This window comes from Carcharhinus amblyrhynchos, chromosome 9 (genome assembly GCF_965287045.1).
Source record: "Carcharhinus amblyrhynchos chromosome 9, sCarAmb.v2.hapA, whole genome shotgun sequence".
Classification (NCBI taxonomy): Eukaryota; Metazoa; Chordata; class Chondrichthyes; order Carcharhiniformes; family Carcharhinidae; genus Carcharhinus; species Carcharhinus amblyrhynchos.
Window position 1 is genome coordinate 31,388,451 of NC_137332.1, and position 26,572 is coordinate 31,415,022.

A 26,572-nucleotide genomic window follows, 5' to 3' on the forward strand; every position below is an offset into this window, starting at 1 on the left:
CTTACAATCAACCAGCTTTGAACACGCAAATGGAAATACACCATCTTCAGATACATTCACACTGCAATTGCAATGGCAAACCTTATCCTACTTTGGAGTCAGGTCACACCTTCCTAACAAATTTGCATCATGTTTATTAGTGGTGCAAACTGATTTCACACTGATGGCTTAAACTTGACGTTGCAAAGTACAGTAACATTTAGTTAGTTGGTAAATTTCACACTGAATTTGAATCAAGGATCTTTGTTAATGTTTAACAGTACAAATTTGTAAACAGGTGAACTGTAAAATTGTAACATTGAAATTAAACTGGCTTCCTTATTTTAGTAAAAAGTCTGACAACACCAGGTTTTAGTCCAACCGATTTATTTGATAGTAAACGCACAAGCTTTTGAGGTTTCCCTCTTCGTCAGGTGAATGGAGAGTTCTGGCCTCAGACAGAGCATATAAAGCACAGACAGTTTAGAGATTACTGATTAGAATGCGAATCTTTACACCTAACCTGCTGTTCCTTATTTTACTCATGGTTATCATTATCTTAAACCAGTATTGTGTCAGTATCAGATTCTATGAAAAAATTATTTCTTTGAACGTTATTCAAGGGGAAAAAAATCTGCCCAGTATCACCAAAAATGAAGCAGCTGATCGATTTTTAAACAACATATATGTATGCACTTCAAGCTTTTGAAGGCACTGTTCAGCAATCCCATGCGAAAGATACTGTTGCATTTAATTGGATAAATTCTGATTAGGGTCAAGTTAATAGCCACAACAGAGATTCTATATTGACCCACCTGACTGAACACAGAAAATGGCCTTTTAATATGCAAAATATACAGACTGACAAAGTCACTTTGTCTTCGGATGAAGGATAAGAGGTCTCATCTGCTAATCTCCTTGGAATGAATGAAGGAAGTTAACACTACATATACTGAAAAAACACTATAACTGACAGGCTGCAGTGAAAGGTCATACAGGTAAATGGCTAAGTGTACACTATTTGCCAGAGGTTTGTTTGCAAACAGCCCTCAGTGGGTACAATTAGCCACAAACATTCAAATAGAAAAAGCTTCTTGAGGCTTTCAATCGCATCAAGTACAGTGCATTCCTGTTTGGTTATAAATGCATAAAAGACAAGTTCAGTTCCAGAGGCTCAGGTAACACGGTAAACTGAGGGAAGCAAACCTCCGATTATGAGCAATACATCAACTCTTTGAGACTGCACTACATTTGCACAACGGTTTCCCATCTACTTCAGATATACAATTACATAGTTATCACACATGCATAAACTCAGTATTCATTGAAAGCTGATTTAGATTCAGCAATTAAAGGAAGGGCGTTCATGACCGAGGACATCCAAAAGTGCTTTACAACCAATGAGGCACTTCTGAATTGTAGTCACTGTAAGGGGAATGCAACGGTCAATTTGCACAACATGATTCCACTCCAAGCGTAAGAGACATGACTTGAATAATTGTTTTCTAGTAATATTGGCTAAGGGATAAACTGGACACAGGACAGACTCCTCAGCCCTTCTTCTAATAGTAAACTGGGACTTGTTCAGTAGTAACAGTCTCGCCTCAGTGAGGGTTCAAGTCTCACTACAGAGACACGGGACTAAATTACACCCAGAGGCTCGGCTCCCCTCAACCCAATGCAAATATCACGGCACAGCCCAGCTCTGCTTGGCTGGTTTACCCCACTTTAATTTTTCAGAATGCTAGACTCTAATTATTATGACACAAGACTTCCATCCTTCTCCAGAAATCGGTCCCAATATCTTATTGTTATTGTGTTGCAGGCCACTGCTGGTACAATAGCAGCATCAGTACTTTGGGAGAACCAGAAGAAAGAATAACCACGGACATTTCAAAATCCAGACAAGTACAGGACCTCGCAGATGAGGGTATGGAGATACATGTTGCACATAGCAGAGGGAAGGAAAATTGTGGGTGGGGCATCTAATTGGCACCACGGGCAGGGCACGGAAGGCCTCTCTCCCACTTTTGACTGGCCACTTGCTGGGCTGCATGTTGGATGCAGGCCTGTCCCACTTCAATTGGAATGGTGGCTGGATGAGGCTTGTAAATTGGCCTTTAATTGTCCACTTAAGGGCCTCAACTGGGTCATGGGCAGGGAGCCGTCTGGAGCCAAAGCTTAAAGGGATATTCTTAAAATCATGACACGGTGGGTAAGTAGGCAGCAGGCTTGCTGCCAATGGCATAGAACCCTATTCTCTGGCTTCACCTATCTCCTTTCCCACCCATGGGAGCCCCATAAAATCCAACCCTTCAGCAGATAATCTGAGCTGACACTTCAGCACAGAAGGAAATGCTACACTTTGTAAGTGCCATCTTTTGGTTGAGACTGTAATTCAAGACTCTCTCAGGTGCATTTGTTCTTTTAATGCCCTTCATCCTCTAGAAAGTTGGCAAAGTCATAAGAATTCCATGTTATGCAATTTTGCAGCTCTTCATTATTCATCTCAGATGATCTTGCCTCAAACACTGAACCAGATTTCTAAAGCATTTTCCAAGTTACATAATTTATCTATTTCCCATTGCTTTATAACAATACTTCATTCTTTAATTTCAATACTGTGTCAAATGTCTTAATTTTAATCACATGTTCATCAACCTGAGGAAACCTCATGGCTGTTGTTGCAACTATGGATTAACAATGTCAAAAGAGAAATTGCTGGAAAATCTCAGCAGGTCTGGCAGCATCTGTGAGGAGAGAAAAGAGCTGATGTTTCGAGTCCAGATGACCCTTTGACAAAAGCTTTGATAAAAGGTCATCTGGATTCGAAACGTCAGCTCTTTTCTCTCCTTACGGATGCTGCCAGACCTGCTGAGATTTTCCAGCAATTTCTCTTTTCATTTCAGATTCCATCATCCGCAGTAATTTGCTTTTATTATGGACTAACAAAGTACAAGGTCACAAGCTGATTGGTACTTCAAAAATAAGCAAATTAATAGTTTTTATTAAGTAAACAGTGCTGTCACTAACAAACTACTAATCAGAGTTGGAGCTAATAATTTACAGCAATAGAGCAAGAGAATGGATCTAACTGGATCCCAGAAGGAATCCTGCTCATGCAACTTCACTTTTCCATCGCCCCATCTGCTTCAAAACCTGCCAGGGAAGGTGAGGGTGGGTGCAAAATTGTGGCCTGTAACTCTAAGAATGCCACGTACTGATATGAAATACACAGTTGGTGAAACTTCTTGATGGACAATGCTCTTTGCAATGTTAGTCACACAAACTCCTCAAAACCAGCGGGCCAATGTTTTCGTCGGTAATCAACACTTAAAACACAAATATTCAATAGCCCAAGGAGACTGAAGTAAAATTATATTCATTTGTGTGGGGTTCTTTATACCATTTTATTCAAAGGGAATCTAAATAGCAAGACTCACACTTTGAACCACCAGTTTCATTCCATAAAAGGCAGAAACAGATCAAGCCCACAGTAGAACTCTCTGGCACACCATCCAGTACAACAGGAACCACACCATTGAAAAAACACTACTCCATACTGCAATCAAGGCAAGTTTTTCTGGGTTATCGCAATCATACCCAATTAATTCCACCGCAATACTTGCCTGCAAACAAAAACAAGGCCAGGTGCATGTTACAAACAGAGGAGCAGAGATCTGTTGCCCTTCATGAGTTTCAAATGGTCTGCTACAGCACTACCATCACTGTGGTATTTCAGCATTCTCAGCTGTAATGTCAGACCCACCAGCTACACCTGTAATCCCCCAGTGACCCCCTCCATGCTACCATTGGGATACCAGAGAGCAGCTCTCTATTTTCAGAGCATTCTCTCTTATTTAGAGAATCCATTAGTCTCAAGGGATAGCTGCACAAACAAACTGAAATACTCTTTGTGGTTAATTAGGAAACCTATTATTGATGTGAACCCAAAGGAATGACAAGTTGTACACAGAATCTTGTCTATTGACATATTTATAGATGGCAAGGTTACTCCTCGTCAACCTTGCAACCCATGACAGTCACAAGATGTAATCAGTGTGAGCCAAACTGTGAAAATAGTTAGAAAATGCTAAAAAGGCACTGAAGATTGATCAGTCTCCAAATTATATGCAGCCAAGATGGTAGCTAAGTGCCCTGACATCAGAACTCTACCACTGCCATTTTGATCAGATGCAAAGATTTCTGTGACACTAGCCAGCAAGCATCAGGTAACATGCTGAACCTAAGAAATCGAAACTCAGCTTATAAGTAGCACATCAGTTCTGACACTGCAGCACACTTACGCAGATTTCCACTTATTTAGGATACATATTTACATATCCTTTCACATGAAGTTTGCTACAGAATTGGAGGAGATCGTTCAGTATGCGCCAACTCTCAATGTTCAATTCACCTATAGTGTCGTTCTCCCAGTAACTCTGCGCACATTTCCTTTTCAGGTAATAATCCAATTCCCTCTTGAATACTTCAATTGAACCTGCCTCCACCACATTCTCAGGCAGTGGATTCCAGACCCTAACCAATCTCTTATTGAATACATTTTTCCTTATGTCTCCATTGCTTAGTCGGTCAATTACCTTAAATCTGTGCCCTCTCATTCTTGATCCTTCCATCAAGGGGAATAGTTTTCCCTATCTATTCTGTCCAGAATCCTCATGATCAGCCAACTTTGAAACTGTGCTCCATGGTCTAGACCTAGGTCAATGGAATATACATCAAGTGAAAGGGTCGCAACACCGACTCCTAGGGAACTCCCTCTCCTTTTCGCTGCAGGGCCATTTGCCCTGTGCCCAACACTTCACCAGAGCAACATAATGAAAGGCAATGTCATCAGATTAGAATTACATAAGAACATAAGAACATAAGAAATAGGAGCAGGAGTAGGCCATCTAGCCCTTCGAGCCTGCCCTGCCATTCAATAAGATCATGGCTGATCTGTCGTGGCTCAGTTCCACATTCCTGCCCTCTCTCCATAACCCTTAATCCCCTCTCTTATCAAAAACCCATCAACCCGCGTCTTAAAAATATTTAGCGAGGTAGCCTCCACCACTTCAACGGGCAGAGAATTCCAGAGATTTACCACCCTTTGAGTGAAGAAGTTCCTCCTCAACTCTGTTCTAAACCGCCCCCCCCTTTATCTTGAGGCTGTGCCCCCTAGTCCTATTATCCTTTCTGAGCGGGAAGAGTTGAACCAGTATTCTTCCTTACCAAAATTCCAGGAAAAGATGAGCCAAAACAAGTGTCAGCTTTCATACAGCGACAGCTTCTCTGATTCATACTCAAATAATTGAGTGTATAATACAGGCTGACACTTAAGTGCAGCTCTGCAGGAGCACAACACTGCTGGAGGCACAATGTTTTTGATTAAGCAGAGTCCCTGGCTATTCCCTCAGATAGATGCAACAAATTATATTACATTATCTGAATTGGAGCTGGGGAGTTGCCTAATTGTCTCTCTCAAGAATAACCCCTCAGCCAACATTCTTAAAATGATTTGCTGTTGATGCTCAGTTTCCCTACATTACAACTATCATAGAACCATAGAATCCTACAGTGCAGAAGGAGGCCATTTGGCCCGTCAAGTCAGCACTGTGCCACATGTGGTCACTCTTCAAAAGTACTTCAGTGGCAGATGGCAGACAGGGAAAGATATATAAAGTTTTTCTTCTTTCAATATATCATGGCACTAAAGGGACAGAGTTGTAAACAGGCTGGATATTTGCTTTTGTCCTTAAAATGTTTGGAGATTTATTACCATAAAAAAGCACAGGGAAAATCTGGATCCTCATCCATCGTATTAGTATCTTTCAAATGGATTAATCAAAGACACTCAACATGGATTTGATATGGGAAGATCATGTCTGACTAACATGATTAACTTTTTCAGGAGATAACAAGGATCAACGATTGTAGTGCATTTGACGCCCTCTATAAGGAATATAGCAAGGCTTTTGACAAAGTCCCACATGACACATTACACACGAAAGTAGAAACCTATGGAATCCAAGGCAAAGTGACAAGTTGGATCCAAAACTGGCTCAAATGCAGGATAATTGTTGATTCGTGTTTTTGTGTCTGGAAGGCTGTTTCTAGTGGGGTTCCACAGGGTCTAGTTCAAGGTCCCTTGTTTTTTTGTGGTATATATATCCATGTTGTTGATTTGAATTCAGAGGTTGTGATTGAGATGATACAAAAATTGGCTGTACGGTTGATAATCAAGAAGGCAGCTGGAGTCTAAAGAAAATTATCAATAAAACTAATCAAATAGGAAGAACAGTTGGCAAATAGAACTCATTCTCTGCCAATTTTGGGATACCAATGCCCCATTCTTGCCAGGTGAAAGGTCTCAAAATATCTCACAAAATCCACAACGCAGCATTCTAAATATGCCCTTTTAAGTCTACTGAACTGATCTGATCTTAAGAAAACATTGGTTAAGTTCAGCAAAGGAATAATTGCTATTAGAGCTGGAAATCAGAGCCCTTTTGAATTCTGAGAAGGTGAATTATGGGTCTGCAGAAAGTGTGGCTTTGTTTCCTGATTTTTTTTGTGCATTGCAATGACAACCAAGAGATTTATCTAGAATGTATCCATTTATATTTCCTTAAGTATATGCCAAATGTGATTTTCATGACAGTAAGTGCACACAACTGTACCAGTTTCATTATTATAGAGATTGTTTGATGCAAGAGAGAAAGAGATAGGTATCACCATCCAAGGACATATGAACTGTTAATAGTACAGCCAATACCACGGGCATCAATCAACTTCAATTACCACTAGATGCCTTTAGTACACCAGCAATTGTCAGATCCTGTAACTTATTCTGGCAGTGGAGGGGAAGGTTTGAGCAAAAAATAAAAATCTGGGCATCTGAGTGAAAGCCTGAGATCTACACAGCCAATTACTTAGGTTCAACAACGTGACAAGAGATTCTTAACATGAAAAACAACAAGCTCCATCGAACAGTGGCTGCTACCTTGCATGGTAGACAAGGACAGCCCTTCCCCCACAGATGCCAAACTGGTGTTGCAGCAGGGCACATACTTTGAAGACAGATGTTTTCCCAAGATCTAATGAATATAAGGATAAGATGTGGGTACATGAAGAAAAATACACTTCATATTAACAGCCCAGACCTTTACAGGAGTCTGCCTTTTTCAAGTGAAAACTATCTTGGAATGAAAATAAACTTTGGTAATTCTCCTTAACATTTCTCTTGCACATTATACAATGGATATCAGAGAAATACAATATTCCTGCAACCAGTAATTCTGAATAGTGGCACTTGCATTGTTTTTGTGACTGCTTCATCAAAAATAAAACAGTGCAACAGCAATTCAGATTAAATCAAATAATTCAATGACAAAAATCTGTCAATTGAGCACAAGTGGCAAAAACACTCGACATGGGCAGGAAATACAATAAACAACACAGAAAATGCTGGAAAGCAAGTCTCAGCAGTCAGGCAGCATCTGTGAAGAGAGGAAGGTTAAAATTTTAAAGATTAACCTTGACTTCCTCTCTCTGAAGATGCCACTCGATCTGCTGAGTGCTTCCTTCATTTTCAGATTTTTATTTCCGATTTCCAGCAACTAATGTATTTTGCCTTTTATTCAATACACTTACTGGCCAGAGATTTTTCAATGATGCGACACATTTTAGGCTAAAATGAGATTGATGAGCCATTCCTGTTTCATTGTCTTGACATCAACTGTGCCTTTGATTATGTTCCTACATACCTCATAACAGGCTTCAGCCACAGTGTTAGCACATTATGTAATCATTCTAGGGCATTTCCTATTTTTCAGATAATACTGTTTTAATCTTATCTGGGGATATTCTTGATGATCAAGTTCATTTTAATGTTACCACCTCCTGTCAAAATTACTAAAAAATACAGTCAATTCTGTATCATTGACCTACAACAACACTCATGCTGAGAGACTAATTGCAGAGCATTACTAAAAATGTTTGAAATACTAACATTTGGATATGTTATTTTTATGTATGATTTACAGTTAAAAAAAGCCGGACATAATACCTCCAGCAGTACAGATTCCGAGCATCAGTTCCAAGGCTACTTTATGCTTGTTTTACTAATGAGGATAGTAAAAGGTAGAACTTATTTTTAAACTCAACATGCAAGTAGAAATTATGGGCAATAATGCAGCATTTAAAGCATAAAGCACATTCCAGCATGCTATATGCAGTTACTTTTCGAAATACTCTGGTACCCAAATTGAATCCTTGTATCAAATGCAGCAATTATGGGAAGAATTTAAGACCACCCCCACCCCACCTCTGAACTGGAGGTGCAGGGAGGGAGCTTATTGGGCTGGAGGGTCAGCCTCTCCTCAGTTCCAAAGCAGTCATATTGGACTCGAAACATGAACTCTGTTTCTCTCTCCAGAGACACTGCCAGACCTGCAGAGCTTTATTCCAGCAATTCCTGTGCTTAGTTCAAGCCCTCTCATTACCTGATTAATTCTAGGACAGGAAGGTCTGTGGATGCATTTCCCAACCAGGCACGAATGAGGCTCATGAGTGGGCAATCAACGTTGACTTATGGGCCTCACCCCATGGTCACTGTTATTCAACCAGGGCCAGGCAGGCAGGAGAGTCACCACTGGGTAGCCCCAAAAGCAAACTGTGTCAAGTTAGCTTGCGGGCTTCCGCTTGGTGCCTGATCAAGTGACCCACCATCAGGAAGGAGGGCTGCCCCCTCACTCACCTTTAGCCTGGAGTGTCTCCTTGATCCTGAACCTCTAGCCAATGCATTACCGGTAGCTGCCACCATTCCCTGTAGTGCTGGTGGCTATGGAAAGTTCTCCAGCCAGCAGGTAAGGCAACCATTAAATTCTGATCCATAAAGCAATTCAAAGATTTCCTTCCGCTATTTAGCTCCATATGGGCAGCTTCAGTACCCAGAGGATCCAGTTTCCGAGAAGGGTCCAGTCTTCTCCCTCTCTCTTACACTCTTCCAAGGACTGAACTGCTGGGTGACAGCAAATTCCCACAACAGCTCACAGTTCCCTGTACCACTTCATTCTTTGAGTAATGCAGGACATTTAAGTAATATGGGTACACTACCTACAAACTGACTGCTGTGATGAACTCATGAGGAGGAGGTTGGGGGTTAGAAAGAGAGGTGGGAGAAGAGACAGAGAGAGTGTTGTGGGTGGTGTTCCCCAATTCCAGTACTCTACGAAGGAACGAAAAAATGCATATGAATGAAACAAAAAAAAAGCAACACCTGGAATTTGAGATTTGTTCAGATGTGGATTTAATCCAAATTGTTCTTAACTTTTGCCAGTTCAAAATGTAGCAGTTTCACAAACACGACTGGGGAGAATTAAAGATCATGATGGAAATATATAAATTAAATATGACAGACAGACTGAATCATATCCAATAGCCAACTACAGACTGTTGCTGGAAGAACGTGAAGCTTAATTATTAATAATCATTCAATATGGACATTAACTAGATGAAAGCATCTTGCAGAATCCTGTACGTCATAGCAAACGGTGTGAATCAGAGCTGTCATGTTTACAACTAAGTGTCACCCAAATGGGCCAATCTATCAATTTTTTATTCTTTCTCCATAGACAAAACTGCTTTCGTTGTTTGTTTCAGTGGAGTAAACGTGGAAAGATTTACAGCACAGGAAAGACCATTCAGGCCATCATGTCAAGTAATTGACATTATTCTAGCTGGCAGGAAGATTTTGTGCATCACTTTTCCTTTCATGTGGCTCTTCACTTTAATTCTCAGTATCAATCACAACGTGTCCAATGGGCTGCACTGTTAACACTTCAGCCACTTCACTACTCAAAATCTTGACAGGGAAAATTGAAGAACAAATGTATATAAACTGCTCATGTTTCTCTTTAGGTATACTGCGCAAGAAACATACTTTTCACTGTACACCAATACATGTGACAATAATAAATCAAATAAAAAACATTTGGACGGCACGGTGGCACAGTGGTTAGCACTGCTGCCTCACACCAGGGATCTGGGTTCCATTCTGGCCTTGGGTGTCTGTCTTGTGTGGAGTTTACACATTCTCTCCACATCTGCATGGGTTTCCTCCAGGTGCTCCAGTTTCCTCCCACAATCCAAAGATGTGCAGGTAAGTGGATTGGGGATACTAACTTGCCTTTTAGTGTCCAAAAATGTGTAAATTAAGTAGATTAGCCGTGGGAAATAATACGGGGGAGGGAGGTGCAGACCAGAATAGCCGAATTCCTGTAGGGATTCTATGATATTTTCTTTGATTTCAATAGCTCCAACTTAGTTCATAGTTTACGCGGCTGCTTCAAACATTCGATGAATTGTTTTCTGTTCATATCTAGGTATCTTATTCTCTGCACATCGAACCATAACATTCATTATGAAAAATTTAAAATTGGATAGAAATAGTAAATGAAAGAATAGGGCAAACTTCTTTCGTGTTTCTCGCTTTGCTCCCAGGTTAGTGGCCACAAAGGTTGGAGGCCAATAAAACAAAATAACAATTAAATTGTAGCAGCAAAGTTGGTGAGGAGGGGCACTGACTCCTGTCTTTGCAGACCAAAGGGATGCACCAAAAATGGCGGGGGGGGGGGGGGCACCCCCGCCGGTGACTGGGGTGGACAGCAGATGACAACCCAGGTCATGACAGGGGTCGAGGACAGCCACTGACCCAGATAATGACAGGGGCCTGGAGGGGTGGGTACCAACTCAGATAGTAACATGGGTGGGAATGAACACCGATTCAGGTCACGATAGGAGCAGGTGTACACACAGATTTGAATTCATGATGCATGCGCAAGCACAGGCTGAGAATTTAAGATTCTAAGGTTGGTCATTCTGCTCAGAGTGAACGGTACACATAGCCTCATTCACTTGTTAAAGCAGCCAATTGTAAGAGCGACATCAGAAAGTTACAAAAGAGTCTGTGTGGCTGTGAATGATTATAAAGCAGTGATCCAATCAACAGGCTCATATAGCAAAACCAATGAGCTTATAACTGTTTCTCACTCCCAGAAAAGATATCACTGATATCATTCTATAATAGCCAAGGTGTTGTTTTGGCAATTTTGAAGTATGCACTGTGAGTTTGCAGTGACCATGACGACCTGAGTGTTTGATGATGGTACCTTTATTTTGTAGATATTAATGATGAGCAACAATTATAAAGAAATGTTATGATTTTTCAGAATTCACCCCCTAAAACCTCACCACCCTTTGGCCAAACTTGCGATCATTGGCCCTAATGACACCAGTGAAGCACCTTGGGACATTTCAATATGTTAAAAGGTACTATGAAAGAAGTTTTTGTTTTCTGAATGTATGTTTAAAAATAACAAAACTACAAATAAAAGTAAATATAAGAACAGTACAGCGTTGAGAAGCAGTCATACTCACAAGCAGTGCTGACTGCAGCATCTTAGGCATCATTTCCTCCCACTCAGACCAAATAAACAAAAAGTTACCCCAACTCAACAATAAGTTTGTTTACGAGGCACTCTAACAGAAAGTTCAGGAGCATGAAACAAATATTAGGATTTTTTTCAAATGACGTCACTTTAATTCCCATATCCGCCCCCCCACCTCCCTTTCCAAAATCAATATCTTAAAAAGTTGTGTTATCAGTCAACATAACCTTACCATTCAGCCTTGCTTGCCTGTTGGACCTTACTCGCAAAAATGTCTAAAAAGGGAAACAGAAAAAGAAAGGTGAAAAATAAACAAGAGGCACTTAGACTGTCAGATTCTGTTTGAAGATGTGTGAAAAATGTGCCTGGAGCAGACAGATTGCAGTGGATTTCTCTCATTGCCCCAAGACTGTGCAGGATGTAAACAAAACCTACTTCCTCCTTGCCATTGGACTGCTGTGTGTCCTCCTCCATTACTGCTGGCTCCATAGCAGGATTAAAGTGGGATGGCCTGTCAATATTGCTGGGCATGAATGTAGCGCCTGGGCAACTGTGCACCTTCATGAATCCGATCGGGGCAGATCACAGGGACGCAGAGGATGTCACCAGATTCAAACCAAGAAGAGGCGGCATCTTGCTGAGCTTACAGCAGGCCTTGGGAAACAGCCGGGTCACGTGACCGGGGGAGGGAGCGAGAGCGAAAGGTGAAAGTGCAAAGTACCAGAGCCGCGCCTGCGCCCCCTGGCCCATAGGTGGCAGCAAACTAGCACTGAAGCGCACAAGTGCTGAGCTTTCCATGCACTGTCTGTGCTCACGCAGTTTCTCTGCTTTTAGAAACCCCCCTCTCTCTTTCAATGGGTGGCTGATTCTGGCCACCACATCATTTCTTCCTGAAATCATTCATACAACAAAATCAAATGTTGATCAGCTTTAGAAATAAGTGGGGGGGGGGACGAACACTGCTTTCCATGCACTGTCTGTGCTCACACAGTCTCTCTGCTTTTGGAAACCTCTCTCTCTCTCTCTTTCAATGGGTGGCTGATTCTGGCCACCAGCTCATTTCTTCGTCAAATCATTCATACAACAAAATCAAATGTTGATCAGCTTTAGGAATAATTGGGGGGGGGGGGGGGGGGGAGTTGTGGGGGGAGAATGAACAATGCTTTCCATGCACTGTCTGTAGTCACACAGTCTCTGCTATTGGAAACCCTCTCTGTCTCTCTCTCTCAATGGGTGGCTGATTTTGGCCACCACATCATTTCTTTGTCAAATCATTCTGCCAGTATTGATTCAAAATATTTTCCTGCATCGAAAACAACAAAATCAGCTTTGTTGATCAGCTTTAGAAATAAGTTGGGGGGGGAGAATGAATACTGCCTGAACTTTTTTTATTTTAAAAGGAGTGCCTTGATTTGAAAATTCTTCAGTGCGCTGATACTCGGGTGGCACAGCGGTTAGCATTGCTGCCTCATACACAGCCAGGGACCCGGGTTTGATTCCCGGCCTGGGTCACTGTCTGTGCAGAGTTTGCACATTCTCCCCGAGCTTGCGTGAGTTTCCTCCAGATGCTCTGGTTTCCTCCCACCGTCCAAAAGATGGTGCTGGTTAGGTGCATTGGCCACACTAAATTCTCCCTCAGTGTACCCAAACAGGTGCTGGAGTGTGGCGACTAGGGGATTTTCACAGTAACTTCATTGCAGTGTTAATGTAAGCCTACTTGTGATGCTAATAAGTAAAATTTGAAACTTTAAACCTATTCACTGGAACTTGTTAAAAAAAATCTAAGGATGGCTCAGATTTGTCAGTGGGCATTAAGTAGCTTTTAAAACGATGTGACTTTTTTTTAAATGGAAAGATAGATGAACTAGTTTTCAATTTTTTTTCACGCAGACTAATATTAATCTGAGTAAATTACAAGATTCAATCGAGGAAATTCAGATGAAGTTTAGATGATGTTACACACTGCTCCAGTGGACTGTAACAGTTTTCTAAATCATGTTTGATCGCAGCATATACCACATTGATTTTGTTAATTTATCATTTTGTGGGTAGGCATTCCAAGAAGTGCGCGAGGTTGTGATGATGCTATGTTCAACACAGGTTACAGCTACTTATCATTCCCTGTAAGTTGAAGGATAATCACTTCACAACACCAGTAGTCCAACAGTGGGAATAGCTTTGCATGCTATATACTATCCAGCAAAAATTACTCCACACTGGTTTGCAGGTATATCTGTAAAATCATAAATTCAGCAGCATTGTTGCAGAGGGAGAATACCCGTAAACATCAGTGTCCTTTTGTTCTCAAAATATTGGCAAGACCACATTTATCGGCCATCTCAAGTTGCTCTGAGAAGATGTTAAGACTTCTTAATAACAACTGTGCTGCGGGTAATTACTTTCATCCCTGACAGTGAACATTTTAACATACATGCTCACATATTCAGTACCTCGTGTTGGAACAGCCTAAAGGGGAAAAAAAGACGTTAAAAGCAAACACAAGTAAGACAGAAAACAACAGCTGAAAGAGAGCCTCATGGACAGAAGATCCTTAGACGTTCTGTTCCTTCTGTGTGAGAGAGGTTAATGATAGCACAACCCAGTAAAACACACATTTTCATCAACTGCAGGAGAATGTCAATTATCTAAACTATTTATAATTAGAAGAGGTGAGGATCCAATAATTCACTTGCTGAGATACTCAAACACCAATTAGTTCATGGATGCAAGGTTTTGTTTTCCTCTGTGTAGGAAGAGCATCATAGAGCATACTGGACCAAAGGAGGCCATTCAGCCCATTATACCTGTGCCTGGTCTATTTAATGAATGTCAGGACACTAGGAAGTTCAGTGGAATAGAGAGATCTTAGGTCAATTATTCACAGGTCCCTGAAGTAAGCAGGGCACATGAATAGGATAGCTAAAAGGGCATATGGAACACTTGCCTTCATCAGTCGTGGTAGAGAGCATAAGGGCAAAGAACATAGAACATAGAACATTACAGCGCAGAACAGGCCCTTCGGCCCACAATGTTGCGCCAACCAGTTAAAAAAAAAACAACGACCCACTAACCTAAACCAATCCCTTTTCGTCCATAAACCTGTCCACAGACCTCTTAAACACCCCCAAACTAGGCGCATTTACAACTGCAGCAGGCAGGGCATTCCAATCCCTCACCACCCTCTGGGTAAAGAACCTACCCCTGACATCTGTCCTATAACTACCCCCCCTTAGTTTAAAGCCATGACCCCTCGTGCTAGATTTTTCCATCAGAGGAAAAAGGCTATCACTATCCACCCTATCTAAACCTCTAATCATCTTATATGCTTCAATAAGATCCCCTCTTAGCCGCCTTCTTTCCAGCGAAAACAACCCCAAATCCCTCAGCCTCTCCTCATAGGATCTCCCCTCCATACCAGGCAACATCCTGGTAAACCTCCTCTGCACCCTCTCCAAAGCCTCCACATCCTTCCTGTAATGTGGGGACCAGAACTGCACACAGTACTCCAAGTGCGGCCACACCAGAGTTGTGTACAGTTGCAACATAACGCTACGACTCCTAAATTCAATCCCCCTACCAATAAACGCCAAGACACTGTATGCCTTCTTAACAACCTTATCTACTTGATTCCCAACTTTCAGGGATCTATGTACACATACACCTAGATCCCTCTGCTCCTCCACACTATTCAAAGTCTTCCCGTTAGCCCTATACTCAACACATCTGTTATTCCTACCAAAGTGAATTACCTCACATTTCTCTGCAGGTTATGTCGAAGTTGTACAGAGCGTTGGTTAGGCCACAGCTGGAGTACTGTGTGCAGTTCTGGTCACCACACTATAGGAAGGATGTGGTGGAACTAGAGGAAGTACAGAGGAGGTTCATCAGGATGTTGTGGGAGCATTTGAGCTATAAGGAGAGACTAGATAGGTTAGGATGGTTTTCTTTGAACCAGAGAAGGCTGAGAGGGGACATGATTGAAGTGTATAAGATGATGGGGGAGTATGGGCAGGGTAAATAGGAAGCAGCTTTCCTTTTGATTGAGGAATCAATCACAAGGGGGCATAGTTTTAGGGTAAGGGGCAGGAGATTCAGAGAGGATTTGAGAAAATGTGTTTTCATTCAGAAGGTGGTGGGAATTTGGATCTCTAGGAAGGTAGTGGAGGTCAAAAACCTTACACCTTTAAAGAGTACTTGGATCAACACTTGGAACACTACAACATTCAAGGATATGGGATAAGTGCTGGAAATGGGATTAGAGTGATTTTAGTGATTGTTATAGACTTGATGGGCCAAACGGCCTTTTCTGCATTGTGCAATCCAAGACTCTATGGTCTTCAAAGGAGCTATCCATGAATCCACTCCCCTGCTTCTCCCCAAAAGCCTTTCAATTCTATTTCTTTCCAGGTCTACCCCCTGTCCTATGTCCAGTTCCCTTTTGAAAGCCATTGTTGAATCTGCTTCCGCAATCCTTTCAAACAATGCATTCCAAATCACAACTTGATTGTATATTAATTGTAATTAATGGTAAGCAAGCAGTGACCATTAACTTGTGTACCTAGAAAAAGGAACATATTGAAGCGCTTGTTATTGGGTTATGAGGTGCATGTAAATAAATGCTTAGAAAACAGTCTGAAGATTGATTCCAGTTCTATCCTTTGCCAGCTGGCTTTCTGAAATATTACAACAACTACTTACCATGTAACAATTTCTCATTTCCATCAAGTCTTTTGCCAATTAATTCCCCCCCTGCACCCCCCCACCCATTTTTGCCCCATTTGTTAGTCTCTTTGTCTATAAATAACATATCTCAAAAACTAAGGAATGGATTTCCAAGAAAACTGGTCCACAAACAGGGTTCAACCTAAGGAAGAACTCTGCAGTGCCCTCTTCATTTGTTGATTGTTGTGGAATAGAATTATCGCTCCAGTTTTCTTTTCTCCATTAACAATATATGTAACATTCTGTATAGTTTTATAACATAATGTAATCTCGCCAAAGGTGTAGTTCCAGTAATGAATATAAGCGTTCATTAAATCTATTACTTGTGTTGTACATTTATATTGCATTCCAACACATGTTTTCTGTAACATCATCTTCATCAATAAAAGCAAAGTAAAAGGATTCCCCATTAAGACATTATTAATATTTTCAAATTTAGAATAATGGAAGAAGGCAAGAGCAATCATACAGAAATAAATGAAAACACACTTTTTCAAGATCACGTTACTTAGAATGCAAAGTTATACTTCATGTGGGAAGGCACGGTGGCACAGTGGTTAGCACTGCTGCCTTACAGCGCTAGGGACCCAGGTTCAATTCCAGTCATGGGTCACTGTCTGTGCGGAATTTGCACATTCTCCCGGTGTCTGCATGGGTTTCCACCAGATTCTCCAGTTTCCTTTCACAGTCCAAAGATGTGCAGGTTAGGTTGATTGGCCATGCTAAATTAACCCTAGTATCGGGAGGATTAGCAGGGTAAATATGAGGGGTTATAGGAATAAACTATGTGGGATTGTGGTCGGTCCAGACCTCATGGACCAAATGGCCTCCTTCTGCACTGTAGGGATTCTATGATTCATATATTAACTGTTCTTTGTAGTTCATGATTGTATTGCAAGGGTAATAGGGTCGCTTTGGGGTCAAGGTGGCTGCGTGGTGAGATCCCTTTGGCGTTGAGCTATCCCCCAGATAATATGCCCAGCAATGAAAATTTGAAACCGAATTAGATCCTTGAGCATCCATAGTAAGATTGATGCTAAACCAGGCAGGTTTCAGGGCAGCGGATAATTAACCAACCAGACCAGACCATTCATATGAAGAGGTAGATATGTAGGATAGGGATTCTTTTCACTCAGCTGCACATAATTTATCAAACTGGTGTTCAACTGAGAAGCAACAGGAAGCTTTGCAATGTGTGTGCTGGTAGACGGGATGAGTCTTGGTTGGGTCACATGTAGGCATTTTGAGGATTTCTTAGCTTTGGTGCTACCAACCTTTGCCTAAAACATTTGATCTGATGTACACACAATGTACAGAACAATGTAAGCTTATAGCCTTGTGCATATCTCAGCGGCATTGGAGACTCATAAACACAGGGTTTTTTTGCACAAATCAGACACAGCAAAAATGGAGAAAAACATTTCTTAGCCACATTGAGTTCATTTCTTTTAAAAGCGTTCATGACATGCACAAGAGCAAATATATCTGTACACAAAAGGTAGAGACTAAACATTTACTCAAAACCTGTAATGCAAAGAATGAGCAATGTTAAATTTACCATTACAATCATTACTTCCCAAAAACAGGAAAATTAACATTATTTTAGTGACATTCCAGCCTCAAACATTGAGGCACTTTATTTTCTCAGTTTTATTTGATGGTAAAGATCTGATTATTCTGTACTTGGTTCATTATTTTGTAGACATGCTAAAGTTAGACATGTAGAATAGTTTCTGCTTTCACCAAAATAATCACTTTATTATCATCATTATTTGTGCCAAATGCTATTGTTTTTACCTAGGAAAGATATTATCCAAGTTGATGCATGTACTCTCCAGTTGAGAACAGATCAGATGTGACAATGATGGTCCCTGTGATTGAATAACTTGCTGAAATTCACCACCCAAGTTAACAAATGTTCAAGATAATGGAGCCTGTGGAATTCATTACCACAGGAAGTAGTTGATGGAAAAACATTGAATGCATTCAAGAGGCAGCTAGATATAGCACTTGGGGGGAATGAGATCAAAGGTTATGGGGAGAAAGCAGGATTAGGCTATTGAGTTAGATGATCAGCCATGATCGTGATGAATGGTGGCGCAAGTTTGAAAGGCCAAATGGTCTCCTCCTGCTCTTAGCTTCTATATTTCTGTGAGCGCTATCGATGCCCTAGGAACAGCTACATAGCCTTTGGGTTAGAGGGAGAGAAATTGGAAAAGAAACAATTAAATTTTTGTTTCATACTGTAATTAAAAAACAGGAAAACTTTGGTTATTTGCTGTCTGAAGTGTTAAAGCATTTTGGTTTAATTATATTTTATTCATCCAATCTTCTTAAGCTTCTGGGGATTTTTGTTTTAGCTCAGCTGGGCTTTTCCATAATGCCTTTATTAGGATAACCTTTTTTTTCACTGTCTTGTTGGGTAGAAAAAAAATCACAAGTGTGATATGTGTCAGCATTCCTACACTTCCTCAGTTAAAAGAGTTTTTCTTGGACTGCAAACACCCTTTATTTTTCTCCCACTGGGGATGACCAAGAGAACCCATTCCCAACTCTTCCATGTTGCTATCAGGTTAACCAGTCGACCACGGTTCAAAATGGCACAGGGTGCTTAAAGTAGTAGATGCTACTTTACCCCAACCCTTGCCTATGATGGCACAGCCAAACTGATAATCTAATGAGAAGTGGAATTAAAGAACAAAGAAAAGTACAGCACAGGAACAGGCTCTTTGGTGCTCCAAGCCCATGCCAGTCATGCACCAACTGAACTAAAAACAAGTCCTTAGTGCCCTTACTTGGTCTGTATCTCTCTATTCCCTCCCTACTCATGTACCCTTTCAAATGCCTGTTAAATGTTGCTGATGTGCCTGCTTCTATTACCTCCTCTGGGCAGTGTGTTCCAGGCACTGACCACTCTCGGCTTGAAAAACATGCCCCGCACAGCTCCCTTATACTTTCTCCCTCTCACCTTGAACCTGTGCCCCTTGTAATTGACACTTCCATCCTGAGAAAAAGCCTGTGACTATCCAACCTTTCTATGCCTCTTGTGATTTTGTAGAATCGTGGGGACAAATTCATTTCCAACTGTGCCAAGGCACGTCATGCTGAGGTATGAAAATTAATGATTCCATGGAACTGTCCAATCCTCATCCAGCGACTTTTTTCACAGAGTGAATCTGTGATCCTTCGTGCTTATGCTCTCGCAGGCACAACTCTGTAAAGGCTACCATCAAAAGTAAAGATCAAACAAGCAACTGAAGCTGATAACATGATGCCCTTTGCCTAGAGCTCACAAAACTTGAAAGTTGAGTTGTTCCGTTTTTTTTGGAAGAGATGGCATTATTAACAGTTCCACAAACATTTTTTACCAGGATGCATTTATCAAATAATGGAATTCTATCACAAAAGTACGCTTGTCATTATTTAACGACCTACCATTTTTCGGTAAAAGCTCTTGAAAGTGTAAGAAAATATCCTTCGGACTGATTTAATGACAAACAAATCACTTGTCACCAGTGGTAGGAAATGACTTCTTTCAAAGATGTTGTTTGACGAACACAACAATATTTATGCAACATTTCAAGACAAACCACATTATTTTGATTTTTTTGGAAAAATAATAATTGTATGGTACATCACGGTCACATTGCGTACTCACTCCAGAATCACTTTTTACTTTTGTCAATACTCATTGTATTGGATTTTTAAAAGGGATCTCAGCACTTAATGTTCTTATTTAAAATGGGTCTTACCGATGAGATTTCCCATTTAAATAGTTGTACAGTAAATCCTATTGGTGGCACACTTAATACAAATTCAGTTCTGTTAATGAGGTTCGTTTTGAAAAGATTCCTAATCTTGACATCACTGCCCCCTTTAAAAGAATTAAAATAGTTGAGACACTGCAGGGATATGTATAAGAATCACTTTACACCTGGGTTCTTGCAACAGTCAATGGACACCATTCTTCCCCCAATCCCACCTGGTATCTATCTGAATGATGAGTGTCATCTGCAGAGAGAGGCGACGCTGTAGGAGACTCCCCTTCCCTTTTAATTGGTGCTGATAGCAGAACAGACTGCAAAGAAAGAGAGAAGAAAAACAACATCCATCATTTGCAAAATCCACCGTCAGACATTGGAAAACATTAATTTTGTTGAAATAGGATTACCATTCAAATTGTTAAAAGAGCACAGACATTGATGCAACAAGGTCCACAGAAGTTTGGCAGTGGATCAGAGCACAACCAACTCAAAGACTTGTGCTGGGTATCTATTCCTCTTCCTCAAAGCCATTCCTCTTTATTTCCTTCCAACACTTCTCAGGGTGTTCACAAGAAACATTGCAAGCCCAATCATCACAGATGTCCTCAGGTTCTCAGTTAAAATGCCAGAGTAACATACATGCTTTGCTATCCTTTACATAACTAGTTTACCCTCTAGTCTACATAATTTAGTTTCTCCATTCTACTTATCTTCTTACTGATAGTGCCGGAAACTCATGGGGGCAAATTCACATCGTGCAATTCTGGGTCACAGCAGAGAGTTCGTGAACCTTAAAAATGTCTTTCTATAGCCTGAATGGGTTATAAAATGTTCAACTGCTCGTGTGCTTACACTGTTAGCTCAGAATTTCCACAAAGCAGTTGCTGCATTGTCATGATGATCAAATTGTAGGACAAACCTTGGGAGCCGAAGTGCAAGTTGAATTCAGTGAGAAGCAATGTAAAACTTCCTGAAGAGAGTAGTCATACATCCCTTTGGTTTGCCACTCCATTAAGTATAACAATAACTTATTGTATTTAAATATATATTCTATATATATTTATTTAGCACCTTTAGTAAAAGCACGCCTTCATATTTTAATTAGCTTTATCACCTATACTGAAACTAAACTGAAATAGTTATGGTTTCTCAAGAAAGGACTGAGGGTTTCCAACTTCCCTCAGTTGAAATTTAATGTACCAGGCACTCAGAATATGAACAACTGTTGCATTGTACATTGAAATAAATCAGCTGTACTTGTTAATAGAGTAACAGCAACTCGGCAATAATGTTGAAAACCTTGGCTTGGGCCAGCGTCATAAAAGAAACAAACTTGTTGGGTGTATGCAAATTATGTTAACATAAATGAGGTAACAGCATTCCAGCGGAAGTCTTCTATTTATCAATAAGGCACTTAGGATGAGAATTCTAATAAAGACAAGAAGCATATATGAAATGAGAAAAGCCCACATGTTCCATTAAAAGCCCACTCTATCCAATGGACCAGAAACGACTTGTACAGCTATGCATTCTTCCTCGATTGTTCAATCTGATGTGAGAGGCAAAGAATAATTCAAGAGCATTTCCATGATAAGGAGATTCTACGTAACCTCTATTTTAGTCCAAAGACTTGGGAGCAAAACTTCAGAAAATCCATCTACAATTCTTAAGCCCTGATCTGTTGCTTTGGTCCCAAGAAAACATGAGCCAATCTTGCAAGTGTTATTATCTGATCGCATACATATTCTTGTAAATTCAACCCCTTTGATAATTAGATATTTTGTCCTAGTCTTTTTAAAGGATTTAATCAAATTAATGTTAACTACTTTTGATAAAAATCTGCTCTACGTATCTACAACTCCATGGGGAAAAAGCAATTTTTCTAATCTCTAGTCTTGCTTGAGGCTTGTCAATTTTGTACTTGTGTGCTCTTGTCGTACAATCAAATTTTAAGTTAAATAACCTGCTTGCATCCACGTTATCCCTACCTTGCAGCACTTTAAAAACCCGGATCACACCATATCTTTTTTTCTCCCCGACATCAACAAGGCAGATTCTGTCAGTCCATCCTCATTACATAGCACCGAGTGTTAGAATCACTCTTGTCATTCTGCTCCTGATCATTCACATAAAACCATTGTGATATCAGGGAGTCAGTAACTCAGGCATGTCCACTGGCTACACAGGATGTATTCTTCCCAACAATTTTTAATCATCACTTCCCACCCATTAATCCTTGAAAAAATTAGTTTCCTTCGCCACATGTGGGCAATAGAATTGGCACAACTCTGCATCTAATATTCAAAGGTAACATGCTGGCAATCTACCATCGAAGAAAATTAATTATTTGTAAGAGCTGCAATTAGTATTGATTGGTTATTTCTCCCATCAATTTATCCACGATTCTGTTTTAAATGATGATGGCATCATAAGGGTAAACTAGTACAGAGGAGGTATTAAATCCGACAGTGTGATGGAGCTGAATTAACAACATCAGAGGTTTACTCCGTAACCCAGGATTCACCAAACATATCAATCCACTTTGGCCGATAGTTAATTTCTTGTGCAGTCATCATACCCAACTGCTGCTCCTTGTCAAATGTTGTCCCCCAACCCCCGTGAGACAGGGAACTCTCACTAATTAAACAAAAATATATGTACATATTTTAATAAGCAGGAACAACAGGGAAAATAGGAAGAATGCTAAGGGGAATCCTAATTCTTTGTAAATGTTTAATTCATAAAAGACGTGTCGTCAGTGAGACTTCTTCTTTAACCTCTGATTTATCATTTCCTTCTTCTCTTGTCCTATGGTTAGTCTGATGTCCAGGATGTACTGAGGCAGTATTTTTGTAATGTAAATTATTCTCTTTTCCCTTCCAAAACCTTTTATTCTAAATGGGGGTCAAATGATTAATACAGCACAACAGTTCTAGTCAAGTAGAAGCTCATTCCAGTATTAACCAAAGAACTGAATAATCTGTGTTCTCCCTATGCAGACAGTGGAATTAAACATTATGTATTGGTTTCATACTTCTGGCCAGCTGCTAAAGCAAGACCCATTTATTTCGCAGCCTCTGAGATCCATGGAGACGACCTCTGAAAAATGTAGGGCCGAATTAATCCCAAACATGTCAATCTCAAGCCCTCTTCTACATACAGCTTACAGTTCAGCTTAATAAACTATTCTTAAATACTGTGGAGCTGCTCACTTCCAAACACCTCCCTTGCATGCGTAAGTGGGAGTGCAGAGCCACTGATGCCAAATAATATTGTCCTTCCCAAGCTATAGTGTATTATAGGGCAGTCACAAATAATAGATTTTTTAATGCCAAACAGTCATGGGCTTGCCGGGTGGATAATTAATTATTTGAAGATGACAGAGAGGAAGCAGTTACAGTTTCAACATTTTACTTTTTTAACAATAAATATTGTTATTTTCAACTGAAATGCAGAAATGAGACACTATCAATCACCCAATGCTGTAAAACACATTCCATTTTTCATGGGAGCCAACAGTTGGAGTTGCCAGTTGTGGTGCTCAGCTAGATGAATACTTAGCTGATGGGTGGTGCCCCAGTGGAATACTGTAGGAATTAATAGTGTTCGCTCACTCCAAAGCAGAACACTCAAAATCTTGAAACTGGACTGAAAGAGTCAAAGTGAAGATACAGTGAGCGCAATTTTTTTTTTAATAGCTGCAACTTGTTGTCTTTAGTACCTGCCTTGTAATTAAAATAAGACATACACTAAATGTAGTGCTTTCATCTAGTGGTAAAATATTAATCCTGGATCACTTATCCCATCGTGATACCAACTGCAAAACACCATAAATATTCAGAAGCTGGTTTGGCCTTTAAATCCTCTCCATCATGTCCAATATCAGGTGTTCACGAGGCATACACAACTCAATCTGACACCAGAGAATTAGATATTTTAGTGATGGGCACAGAGTGTAGATTGTTCATTAATGACTGACATATATGAATACGTAGTTAAGAGTTTTGCTCCCAACTGGGTCACGTGCTTAAGTCCCAGGTGTTGCCTGTGGCTTGAACTTGCACGCTTCACTTTGGATGACCTTCATTTCTCAGCTGTGTAGAATGCTGGACAATAACAACCTCTTCCATCCAGTAACTTGCGACCACCCCTCCCATAAATCATACATCCTGCTGGATGATGCAAAGGGCATTAGTAGTATATTATGAAAAGATTGGCAACCAAATGGAGGAAAATGCACAGTGTTGAGTAATCTACAGGGCAGACAAAATTTTTTATTTAAATACATACTCTGGTAATGAAAGTTGGACTTAAAGAGAAAATCAATGCAACTCTCAACAACTTGAAATGAACAGGAAACATTATAACTTTGTAATTACAAACCTTTGCTGGAATATTTTCATAAATCTTGGCAGCAACCATATTAAAGCCAAATATAGCCCTTGATATGAAGAATTAATTCAATTCTAGTTTTACAATGATTGCAATTTTAATTTGAACAGTTTGGTGCTGTGGTGACAAGATTTCTACACAATAAATAATTGTGAGTTGAGGTGTTACAAAAATATCCCAATTGTTACCTTGCTGGAATGGGAACAGTATACTTGCCAAATCGAATGGGATTCCATGGGGCTTGCAGGAGCATGAAACATAGTGGGCTTAATTAACAGGAGCTGAAACTAAAATTTAGCTTTCTCAACACGAGTTCCAAGTTAGAGATTAACTCATCGGCATGATTGTGGCAGGTCAGGCCTCACAATATCCCATGGCGGCTTCCTACTTGTAATACATTTGAAGTTACATCCTACCTTCATGATAAAGTCAGCAGTGCATGAGAATCTCATTGCACCCAGTTCACATTCATTTAAAGGTGGCATGCAGCAGTTGGCTTTGTGCAGTTGTGTCTGAGGTCAGTGGGTTTCCTGGATGGACTCCGTGGCATATGGGAGTAAAGCAGGAGAATGGCAACTTGCATGGAGATGTGCAAGTCAGGTTGATTGGCTGTGCTAAATTATCACTTGGTGTCAAGGAGGACTAGCAGGGTAAATGCGTGGTGCTACTGGGGTAGGGGCTGGGTGGGATTATGGTCAGTGCAGACTCAATGGTCTGAATGGCCTCCTTCTGCACTGGAAGGATTCAATGATTCTGTGGAGGCTCTTGACCTGCAGGGGTGAATCAGTGATGGGAGTTGGAAAGTGGTGGGAGTAGGGTTGGTGTATGGAGGAAAGGTAGGGGGATCAAAGTGAGGACATTGAATGGGGTGAGGTTGGGGGCATGGAGGAGTGAAGTGGAAAGGGCTTGGTGTTGTGGGTTTGGTGGAAACAGTGGGTCAAGGTAAAAAAAAAGGGCCTCTAGGGCAGTGTTAGTACTGTCCAGATGTAGGTCCAACTCAGGATGTTGGCCAACAAGAGTCCTTATAAAGATGTGAGTTCACCTACAATTATCCCCAGTGAGCTTGATCTTGTTCAATGTCCTTTAGAATGCATAGATGGAAAAATTGACTGTGCCTACAAGTTCAGCCATAGAGCTGCAAGTACAACACTGGACACTAATATGAACATTTAATAAAGATTGAATGCAAAAAAACACAACACTGTTTCTTCCTCAATGAAGCTATGTCTCTAATTCCCCTGTAACCAGAAATGCATGACAACGATGTGTGGTGCCAGTACATCGAGCCCTTTGACTAAACTAGTCTCAACAAGTAACAATGATGCACACATGAATAAACTGAAACAAATGTAATATGAAATATTTACAAATGTAATTTAAATTGGAAAAACACTGTGCTGCCTTTGTTCTCTCTATGAGTTTTCTGTTAATGACAGTGAGGCTGAGCCATGTTGAACAGCTTCCTTGTTTGTTCAGGAGGCTCTTTTATAACCCGCCCATATTTGCTGCATTGTCAGCTGACAACAGGTGTCACCACTGAAAAGCTCTCCCTGGCATGCACTCACATGTGTCTCTCATACAGACTGCCAGCACTTTCAACGGTAATTGGAATCATGTGGGAACCAACAAAAAACAAGAAAGTAATAGTGGTGCCCACAACCTGTTCCACCATGATGCCACGGTTAAAATTCCACCCAATCATTTGAGATTCCAATAGATACAGGCACCTAGAAGTAAAGCCTTGAGCTGGTTGAAATCCATGTGTACTGTTAACCATCTAAATTTAAAGGGAAATCCAAGAATGCCATCAAAATATATTTTTCTTAGGCTGCTGTTAACTAGCCAATATTACAGATTCCCAATGCAGTAAAGATTTTAAAGTTTTTATTTAAAACAGTAACAGTAAGTGTGCTTAACCTTTCTGTGAAATGAACCAGCAGGCCTTTCATTTTGCCTCTCTCTGTTTGATGAGGGACAGCAACAAGAAATAAGATTTAGGAAAATGCCACTGTGTTTCTGCATGAGTCCAGAAGTGAAGGGAAATGTTTATTTTAACTTAATTTGACAATGATTTCAAGACTGTCAACATACCTGTATTTAGCAAATTACAATTTTCTGCCTTCCATGCCTTAGAATTGTGAAAGGTTGTGTCTGTAAATCATTACATTTCTCTTGTACCTCTAATAGGAGGAGAAGAATATGGAAGTGCAGCTATCCCAGCATCCGTAGCAATAGTGAAAGCCCTCTATCAAAACCATAATCAAG

General features: G+C 40.5%; 1 protein-coding gene across 2 annotated transcripts in view; it reads right to left on the minus strand.

The window, feature by feature from the left end:
• The window catches only part of rnf220a (ring finger protein 220a), a 470,498-nt gene that overhangs the window by 123,736 nt on the left and 320,190 nt on the right, over positions 1-26,572 (minus strand). The window contains exons 5-6 of one of the 2 annotated variants that reach the window (XM_080195392.1): positions 20,134-20,229; positions 11,662-11,704 (exon numbers count right to left, since the gene is read on the minus strand). In XM_080195392.1, coding sequence (XP_080051518.1) covers positions 11,662-11,704; positions 20,134-20,229 — 139 coding nt within the window. Of the gene's footprint in view, positions 1-11,661; positions 11,705-11,864; positions 12,101-20,133; positions 20,230-26,572 lie in introns of those variants that run through there. The other variant, XM_080195391.1, reaches the window with a different exon arrangement.